The sequence below is a fragment of the Anomaloglossus baeobatrachus genome, chromosome 11, assembly GCF_048569485.1.
Source record: "Anomaloglossus baeobatrachus isolate aAnoBae1 chromosome 11, aAnoBae1.hap1, whole genome shotgun sequence".
Lineage (NCBI taxonomy): Eukaryota > Metazoa > Chordata > Amphibia > Anura > Aromobatidae > Anomaloglossus > Anomaloglossus baeobatrachus.
The window spans coordinates 61,034,875-61,045,616 of NC_134363.1; the positions used below are offsets into that span (position 1 = coordinate 61,034,875).

The 10,742-nt window shown below is 47.7% G+C and overlaps 1 protein-coding gene across 1 annotated transcript in view; it reads right to left on the reverse strand.

The window, feature by feature from the left end:
* Positions 1-6,571: 6,571 nt before the first annotated feature.
* HSPBP1 (HSPA (Hsp70) binding protein 1) overlaps positions 6,572-10,742 on the reverse strand; it is a 29,663-nt gene continuing 25,492 nt past the window's right edge. The window contains exon 7 of the mRNA XM_075329020.1: positions 6,572-6,816. Within this exon, the coding sequence (XP_075185135.1) occupies positions 6,807-6,816 (10 nt within the window). The 3' untranslated portion in view covers positions 6,572-6,806. The remainder of the gene's footprint in view (positions 6,817-10,742) is intronic.

Here is a 10,742-nt window from a genome sequence, read left to right on the forward strand (position 1 = left end):
GACCAGTATGAGAGAGTGTGCGACCGATAACACCAAATGTAACACACCTGAGACCTTGTAACAGTAATACGTCACATGGTACCAGGGAGGGAAAATGGCTAACTGGACACAATTTGGCCAGTTCCACTTTGGGGTGTACTCATTTTTGATGACAGTGGTTTTGACATTAATGGTTGTGTGTTGAGTTATTTAGAGGTCACCAAATTTGCAGTTACACAAGCTGCACACTGACACTGTACATTGTATCACAGGGTCAGATCTTCAGTGTCACTCCATGAAAAGATATATTTAAATATTTCCAAAAAATGCGAGGGGGGGTGTACTCACATTTGTGATATGGTGTGTGTGTGTGTGTGTGTGTACACAAGATTATATATATATATATATATATATATATATACATACACACACACACTATATTTATCTCCATATATATCTATATAATATATATCTATATCTACCTATATTATATACAGTATCTATACACACAGTGGAACCTTGCTTAACGAGTAACCCAGTTAGCGAGTATTTCACTTAACGAGCAAAGCTTGCTGTAACAAGCTGTACAATGCAGACCAAATGTTTGGACACACCTTCTCATCTCTAGAACAACTATTAAGAGGAGACTTTGTGCAGCAGGCCTTCATAGTAAAATAGCTGCTAGGAAACCACTGCTAAGGACAGGCAACAAGCAGAAGAGACTTGTTTGGGATAAAGAACACAAGGAATGGTCATTAGACCAGTGGAAATCTGTGCTTTGGTCTGATGAGTCCAAATTTGAGATCTTGGGATCCAACCACCATGTCTTTGTAGAAAAGGTGAACGGATGGACTCTACATGGCTGGTTCCCACCGTGAAGCATGGAGGAGGAGGTGTGATGGTGTGGGGGTGCTTTGCTGGTGACACTGTTGGGGAATTATTCAAAATTGAAGGCATACTGAACCAGCATGGATACCACAGCATCTTGCAGCGGCGTGCTATTCCATCCGGTTTGCGTTTAGTTGGATCATCATTTATTTTTCAACAGGACAATGACCCCAAACTCACCTCCAGGCTGTGTAAGGGCTATTTGACTAAGAAGGAGAGTGATGGGGTGCTACGCCAGATAATCTGGCCTCCACAGTCACCAGACCTGAACCCAATCGAGATGGTTTGAGGTGAGCTGGACCACAGAGTGAAGGCAAAAGGGCCAACAAGTGCTAAGCATCTCTGGGAACTCCTTCAAGACTGTTGGAAAACCATTTCCGATGACTACCTCTTGAAGCTCATTAAGAGAATGCCAAGAGTGTGCAAAGCAGTAATCAAAGCAAAAGGTGGCTACTTTGAAGAACCTAGAATATAAGACATATTTTCAGTTGTTTCACATTTTTTTGTTAAGTATTTCATTCCACATGTGTTAATTCATAGTTTTGATGCCTTCAATGTGAATCTACAATTTTCAGAGTAATGAAAATAAAGAAAACGCTTTGAATGAGAAGGTGTGTCCAAACGTTTGGTCTGCACTGTATATATATAATCTATATATATAATTGCCTTATTCTGTCTGTCTGTCTGTCTGTCTATCTGTCTGTCTGTCTGTCTGTCTGTCTGTCTGTCATGCTCCGAAATTGTGTCCTTACGGTGACACAAAGCTGATTGGCCGCTGGGCTCGCCATGGCCCCGCCCCCCCACACGGATTGACCTCTCGCCCCGGCTCTCTGCAGGCCCCGCCCCCCTCACGCAATGCACGCTCGCTGTGGCCCAACTGACACGGGGCTCCGATTCCCAGGTGAGTACACACACATCAGATCACACTCACTCTCACACACACCTCACACATCACATCACAACATGCTGGGATATCGCTTGCTTCTACACCGGCTCCGTCAGGATCCCAGCAGCGCCAGACATAACCTTGCGATGCTGGGATCTTAACGGAGGCCGTGAAAGCTGGTAACCATTATACACATCGGGTAACTAAGGTCCCTTAGTTACCCGATGTGTATCATAGTTACCAGTGTACACCGGCTCACACTCACTCTCACACTCACTCTCATACACACCTCACACACATCACATCGCATCCACACATCAAGGTCCTGCAGCTGCGGAAAATACAGACACATAACAGCACACACACACACACATACACACACAAATCAGATCACACTCACTCACACACACACATCACATCGCATCCAAATACTCACAACATCCTGGGATATCGCTTGCTTCTCGGCGGCGATATTGTGCTGTGAGCTTCCAGGACCTGAGGGAGGATCACATGGCCAGAAGCATGTGATATCCCCGGATGTTGTGAGTATCAGCGCGTATGTGCAATATCGTCAGTGTCTGTGTGTGTGAGTGTATGCGATCGGGTGTGTGTGAGTGGATGCGATCGGTTGTGTGGGTGAGTGGATGCGATCGGGTGTGGGTGAGTGTCGGCAGAGGAGCACGGCGTGCTGGAGGAGGCTGGGAGCAGAGAGGCTGATCTTGGGGAAGGCTAGGAGAAGGAGGCTGATGCTGAGGGAGGCTGGAAGGAGAGAGGCTGAGCAAACGTGCTCCATCCGCCATACTGCGCACTCCCCATCGTGCTGCATCCCCCATGCTGCGCACTCCCAAACGTGGTCCATCCGCCATGCTGCGCACTCCCAAACGTGGTCCATCCGCCATGCTGCGTACTCCCAAACGTGGTCCATCCGCCATGCTGCGCACTCCCAAACGTGCTCCATCCGCCATACTGCGCACTCCCAAACGTGCTCCATCCGCCATACTGCGCACTCCCCATCGTGCACCATCCGGCATGCTGCGCACTCCCAAGCGGATGGAGCATGATGGGGAGTGCGCAGCATGGCGGATGGAGCACGTTTGGGAGTGCGCAGCATGACGGATGGAGCACGTTTGGGAGTGCGCAGCATGACGGATGGAGCACGTTTGGGAGTGCGCAGCATGCCGGATGGTGCACGATGGGGAGTGCGCAGTATGGCGGATGGAGCACGTTTGGGAGTGCGCAGTATGGCGGATGGAGCACGTTTGGGAGTGCGCAGCATGGCGGATGGAGCACGTTTGGGAGTGCGCAGCATGGCGGATGGACCACGTTTGGGAGTGCGCAGCATGGCGGATGGAGCACGTTTGGGAGTGCGCAGCATGGCGGATGGAGCACGTTTGGGAGTGCGCAGCATGGCGGATGGAGCACGTTTGGGAGTGCGCAGCATGGCGGATGGAGCACGTTTGGGAGTGCGCAGCATGGCGGATGGAGCACGTTTGGGAGTGCGCAGCATGCCGGATGGTGCACGATGGGGAGTGCGCAGTATGGCGGATGGAGCACGTTTGGGAGTGCGCAGCATGGCGGATGGAGCACGTTTGGGAGTGCGCAGCATGGCGGATGGACCACGTTTGGGAGTGCGCAGCATGGCGGATGGAGCACGTTTGGGAGTGCGCAGCATGGCGGATTGAGCACGTTTGGGAGTGCGCAGCATGGCGGGTGGAGCACGTTTAGGAGTGCGCAGCATGGCGGATGGAGCATGATAGGGGGTGCGCAGCATGGCGGATGGAGCACGTTTGGGAGTGTGCAGCATGGCGGATAGAGCACGATAGGGAGTGCGCAGCATGGCGGATGGAGCACGTTTGGGAGTGCGCAGCATGGGGGATGCAGCACGATGGGGAGTGCGCAGTATGGCGGATGGAGCACGTTTGGGAGTGCGCAGCATGGCGGATGGACCACGTTTGGGAGTGCGCAGCATGGCGGATGGAGCACGTTTGGGAGTGCGCAGCATGGGGGATGCAGCACGATAGGGGGTGCGCAGCATGGGGGATGGAGCACGATGGGAGGTGCACACCTCCCCCCAACACACACACACACGCGCACTGCACAACACACACACACTAGGAATCACAAACAACGCCCTACACAGACACCCACACACACAGACAACGCTGCACACACAAATATATGCACATACTGCACAACACACACATTGCTCAAAACATACCTCCCCCCAAAACACACCACACCCACACAAACCGCACAACACACACACACACACAACGCTACAGACACACAGCGCTCCACAAACAACGCAACACACGCAACACACATACAACACCGCTCTCACCCCCCGCGACACTCAGAACATGTACAGCGCCCTACACAAACACTTGGTAACTACACACAACAACATCTATATATATATATATATATATATAACAAAAATCATACATGAACTACACAATACATAAATTCTAGAAACCCGATGCGTAGAATCGGGCCACCTTCTAGTCTAATATATAAAGCTGTGTGTGTGTGTGTGTGTGTGTGTCTGCTAAAGGAATTTGCACCGTCGCATTTACAATCACGACATTTTGCACAAACGCTTCATGTGACGCAGGGAGCGTCATAGACTATGTATTGACAGGAAAATTTAACCCTGTGCTTTACAATTACACTCGAAAAAACATGTCTCCATTTAACTGAATGGAGGTGGGAGCTAAAGGTCATTAATAGCAACTGTCAGTGGTTGCTATAGGAACAATATAAACTGTTAGTATAAGAAGCTTATGTGTGAAGTAATATGATGTCAGTGGTGAGATGGATAGAGAGAGATAGAGACAGACAGACAGAGACAGCCCGGGCAAAGAGAAAGAGAGAGACACAGAGATAGACAGACAGACAGAAACTCGGAGAGACAGTTACTATACCGGGCAACCGCCTGGGTACTACAGCTAGTATGTATATACAGTATAATATATATATATATATATATATATATATATTACACACACATATATATATATATACACACATATATACACACACACACACACACACACACACACACATATACACACACTTACATTGTTTTGTTTTTTTTTTATTTATACACACATATTGTAGCAAGGATGGGTAGGGTGGTTAAATCCTAGCACTGCAGGTCTTGATTAAAAGCACCTGGGTAGCTTTAACTAAGGACCAGGGCATGTTTTCGCCTGGGTCCCTCACTCTGCTATGGAGATTGAGCATTGAGCAGTGTGTGAAAACTGCTTAGGTGACCAGGCTGTGTAGTGTAAGCCATGCACAGAGTTGAAAACGTCTTTTTCATGCTGGAATCTGCTGGAGCTCAGGCTGAAGGGGACACCTAGACTGGTAGAACCGTACCTTGTACGTGAAATATTTGCTCTAGGAAAACAGACTAATGTGTTTAGGTATGCCTGTACTGACACATATCTGCCTCCTGCATGATCTTTTTATTTTCTGTTATACCTATGTTCCCAGAAGATGCTGTTTTAGTTGTTGGATACCTACCTTGGAAAAGTTTTATGAATTCAACAAAAATGCACATTCAAACTAAACCACAGTGCCTGTTTGAACGCTACCTAATGCCTACCTGAGAGTGTGAATCCCTAGAATTGTTGTTTGAACGAGGGCCAGATGTCCCAAAGAGCGCAGGTGATTACTGGTTAATCACTGAATATCCCGGGTAAAGGCAGCTACAGCATTGCAAAAAGTCTGGAAGCATGGAGGAGCCTGTCAAGCAACTGATCCATGGAGTACCAGTGGCAGTAGCAATGGTGGCAGAAACAAGCCCAAAAAGAAACTGTCCAGACTAGGGAGATGTCATCTCCCGCCAACCAAAGAGAGGATACCCGTTTGAGGCGAACTGTACAGGATGCCTTGCAGAAAATTGCTCTGGAGAATGATGTTGCGGCTTTCCTGACTGTCTTTACAAGGGTAAGGCTGCACATCAAACTTAGGTAATAGTATAATTGTATTTTCCTATATTTTTCCATATGCTTGAGGCATTATACTATTACCTAAGTTTGATGTGCAGCCTTATCCTTATATAGTATGTATTTTTTGGCTTGCACTCATAATATATATATTAGTGCTCACTTCAGTTATCCTATTCAGTTATATGTAGTTTTTTTTCTGAATGTGAACACAGCTCCGCCCCTTTCGGACATGTTTTTTCCATCTCCTATATAAGAAAGTCCTTGGTTACCCCTCTCCACCCACAGCAGTTTTTAATTGCAATGAGATGACACACAGTTAGGGTCACAGAGCTAGGGACCCCAATATAGAGATATACCTTGACGAGGTTTTGGGGCTCAGTTACATTGATCAATGCGATTGCTAAATATCTCCTTTTTCCTAATATTCATGGCAGGTATGCAATTCATTATTCACATGTTCAAGTTAGCAAGTAGCATTTTTTATTGTATTTTCCTATATTTTTCAATATGCTTGAGGCATTATACTATTACCTAAGTTTGATGTGCAGCCTTATCCTTATATAGTATGTATTTTTTGGCTTGCACTCATACTATATATATTAGTGCTCACTTCAGTTATCCTATTCAGTTATCTGTCTTTACAAGGGTGGCAGACAGGGAGATACTGCCCCAAATCAATTGGCAGAGGTCCTAGCCCCTTACCTTACAGTAGTAACCATACCTTACACTGAGCTAGAGCAAATGTGCAATGAAGAATGGGTAAAATTTTCAGCCTCTAAATGAGAAAATCTGGTAGAGATAGTAAAGTTTGCTATACAAGTTAATGCCCCTGAAAACGAGAATGTAAAACATCAGCAACACGTTTGCTTTCTCTCTTTTATTTAAAAAAAAATCCCAAATTCTCAAATTTGTCTTTTGAAACAAAGATTACACATCTGTTAGAATCCGGGGTAGTCCATAAATTAGATCAAAAATCTTTATCTTGCCCCATTACGAGGCACCAGTGGTGAACGCATCCTCCAGGACAGATCACCGGTCCATGCCATTGTCTTCAGGATTGTCCTTGAAGCAGATCTTCAGAAGGAGCTCACAGTATTCTAGCTCTTCCTAAAAAGAGGAGAAAACATGCTCAGATCTCATCAGTGTAGCACCATACTGCATCTGTCTGTACAGTCGCATAAAGGAACAGGTTTTATTATTTTTCTGTCGCAGAAGATCTTTATAATATGAGGTCATATGTACACAGCAAATACCATATTTTCAGATGTCAGGGATTTATAATATTAGCATACAGTGAGTACGGAAAGTATTCAGACCTTTTTAAATTTCTCACTTTTTGTTTCATTACATCAATTTGGTAAATTCAAAAAACCTCTTTTTCATTAATGTACACTCTGCACCCCATCCCCCCATCTTGACAGAAAACAAGCAGAAATGTAGACATTTTTGCAAATTTTTTAAACAAGAAAAACTGAAATATCACATGGTCATAAGTATTCAGCCCCCTTTCCTCAGATACTCATATTTAGGTCACATGCTGTCCATTTCCTTGTGATCCTCCTTCAGATGGTTCTACTCCTTCATTGGAGTCTAGCTGTGTGTAATTACACTGATGGGACTTTATTTGGAAAGGCGCACACCTGTCTATATAAGACCTCACAGCTCACAGTGCATGTCACACCAAATGAGAATCATGAGGTCACAGGAACTGCCCAAGGAGCTCAGAGACAGAATTGTGGCAAGGCACAGATCTGGCCAAGGTTACAAAAGAATGTCTACAGTACTCAAGGTTACTAAGAGCACAGAGGCCTGCATAATCCTTAAATGAAAGACGTTTGGGACCACCAGAACTCTTCCTAGACCTGGCCGTCCAGCTAAACTGAGCAATCGTGAGAAAAGAGCCTTGGTGAGAGAGGTAAAGAAGAACCCCAAGATCACTGTGGCTGAGCTCCAGAGATGCAGTAGGGAGATGGGAGAAAGTTCCACAAAGTCACCCATCACTGCAGCCTCCACCAGTCGGGCCTTTATGGCAGAGTGGCCTGACAGAAGCCTCTGCTCAGTGCAAGACAAATGAAAGCCGCACAGAGTTCGCAAAAAAACACATGAAGGATCCCAAACTATGAGAAATAAGATTCTCTGGTCTGGTCTGATAATTCTAAGCGGTATGTGTGGAGAAAACCAGGCACTGCTCATCACCTGCCCAATACAATCCCAACAGTGAAACATGGTGGTGTTTTTCAGCTGCAGGGACAGGACGACTGGTTGCATTTGAAAAAAAGATGAATGCGGCCAAGTACAGAGATATCTTGGAAGAAAACCTCTTCCAGAGTGCTCTGGACCTCAGACTTGGCCGAAGGCTCACCTTCCAAGACAATGACCCTAAGCACACAGCTAAAATAACAAAGTAGTGACTTCAGAACAACTCTGTGACCATTCTTGACCGGCCCAGCCAGAGCCCTGACCTAAACCCAATTGAGCATCTCTGGAGAGACCTGAAAATGGCTGTCCACTAACGTTCACCAACCAACCTAACGCAACTGGAGAGAATCTGCAAGGAAGAATGTCAGAGGATCCCCAAATACAGGTGTGAGAAACTTGTTGCATCTTTCCGAAGAAGACTCATGGCTGTACTAGCTGAAAAGGAAGGTGCTTCTACTCAACACTGAGAAAAGGGACTGAATACTTATGACCATGTGATATTTCAGTTTTTCTTGTTTAAATAAATTTGTAAAAATTTCTACATTAGTTTTTCTTTCTGTCAAGATGGGGTGCAGAGTGTACATTAATGAGGAGTTAAAAAAAAAATGAACTTTTCTGAATTTACCAAATGGCTGCAATGAAACAAAGAGTGAAAAATGTAAAGGGGTCTGAATACTTTCCATACCCACTGCATGTATTGTTGTATAGTTTCCATTAGAGTAAATACCCTGTAACTTCAGTCCACACTGCTTCAGTCCCCACCACCTCATTCCCTGAAATGAGACACTATCAGGGGTGGGTGATAGACGCAGGATGAGTGACAGCAGCACCTCCCCTGCTGATGCTTCATTTCAGGGAAGAGCGAAACCAGCCCAAGCCAGTAGCAGAGTTTTAATTGAAGTATATTAGAAAAGTGGTTAGATTGTTAAATTAAATAGTTAGGTATCTAATTTATAATGGTGAGTGTATGTATGTCCGAAAAAGGAATCCGCACAATTGCATTTACAATCACAACATTTTGCACAGCCGCCTCATTTGACTCAGGCTACATCATAGTCTATGTTTTGAGGGGAAGGTTAAACCCCGCGCTTTACAGTTATTAGTTAATAAAAAATAAAAAACATTTATTTACTGTTGGATGTGTGAGGTAATATATTGGCTGTTTTGATAGTTAGCCTGGATATTTATCAGGTGGCCAATCATAGCTCTGCTTCTATTTTGCTACAGCTCATTAAAAGGGGTGGTTCACCCATATTTTTTATTGTCTAGAGCGATATTATATTGAGAAACAATGTTTCTCTCAAATACCTTGTGTTGTCAATAGTGCCTGTGAGAGGCGCTATTGCAGACCACTGTTCCCCGTCCAGTGACGTACCCGTCAAATGCTGCCACGTCACATCCGTGCGGCTGGCTACAGTCTTCCAGACTCTGAGCTGTGAGCGGTGTTTCACTGCTGTCACAGCCCATTTGCTCCCCCCTCCTCCTCCCTCCTAGCACGGCGCGTCTCCTGCTCCCCCCCTCCCTCCTAGCATGGCGCGTCTCCTGCTCCCCCCCCTCCCTCCTCCCTCCTAGCACGGCGCGTCTCCTGCTCCCCCACTCCCTCCTAGCACGGCGCGTCTCCTGCTCCCCCACTCCCTCCTCCCTCCTAGCACGGCGCATCTCCTGCTCCCCCCACTCCCTCCTCCCTCCTAGCACGGCGCGTCTCCTGCTCCCCCACTCCCTCCTCCCTCCTAGCACAGCGCGTCTCCTGCTCCCCTCCTCCCTCCTCCCTCCTAGCACAGCACGGCGCGTCTCCTGCTCCCCCACTCCCTCCTCCCTCCTAGCACGGCGCGTCTCCTGCTACCCCACTCCCTCCTCCCTCCTAGCACAGCGCGTCTCCTGCTCCTCCCCTCCCTCCTCCCTCCTAGCACGGCGCGTCTCCTGCTCCCCCACTCCCTCCTAGCACGGCGCGTCTCCTGCTCCCCCCCTCCCTCCTAGCACAGCGCGTCTCCTGCTCCCCCTCCTCCCTCCTAGCACAGCACAGCGCGTCTCCTGCTCCCCCACTCCCTCCTAGCACGGCGCGTCTCCTGCTCCCCCACTCCCTCCTCCCTCCTAGCACAGCGCGTCTCCTGCTCCCCCCCTCCCTCCTCGCACAGCACGGCGCGTCTCCTGCTCCCCCACTCCCTCCTCCCACGGCGCGTCTCCTGCTCCCCCACTCCCTCCTCCCTCCTAGCACAGCGCGTCTCCTGCTCCCCCTCTCCCTCCTAGCACAGCGCGTCTCCTGCTCCCCCCCCTCCCTCCTCCCTCCTAGCACAACACGGCGCGTCTCCTGCTCCCCCACTCCCTCCTCCCTCCTAGCACAGCACGGCGCGTCTCCTGCTCCTCCTCCCTCCTCGCAGAACGCTGCAAGCAAGAGATGTGCTGTGAGGGAGGAGGAGCAGGGAGCAGATGGGTTCAGAATGTAGCCGGCTGCACGGATGTGACGAGGCAGCATTGGTCGGAGACGTCACTGGACGGGGAACAGCGGTCTGCAATAGCGCCTCTCACAGGCACTATTGACAACACAAGGTATTTGAGAGAAACATTGTTTCTCAATATAATATCGATCTAGACAATAAAAAATATGGGTGAACCACCCCTTTAATAGGAGCTCTGATTGGTTGCCTATAGGCAACAGAGGACATTCTTAGTAAAAGACAACTTATGTGTCAGTCAATAAGATTTTGGTGGTGAGAGAGAGAAAGAGAAAGAGAGAGAGAAAGAGAGAGAGAAAGAGAGAAAGAAAGAGAGAAAGAGAGAGAGAGAAAGAGAGAGAGAAAGAGAAAGAGAGAAAGAGAAAGAGAGAGAGAGAGAAA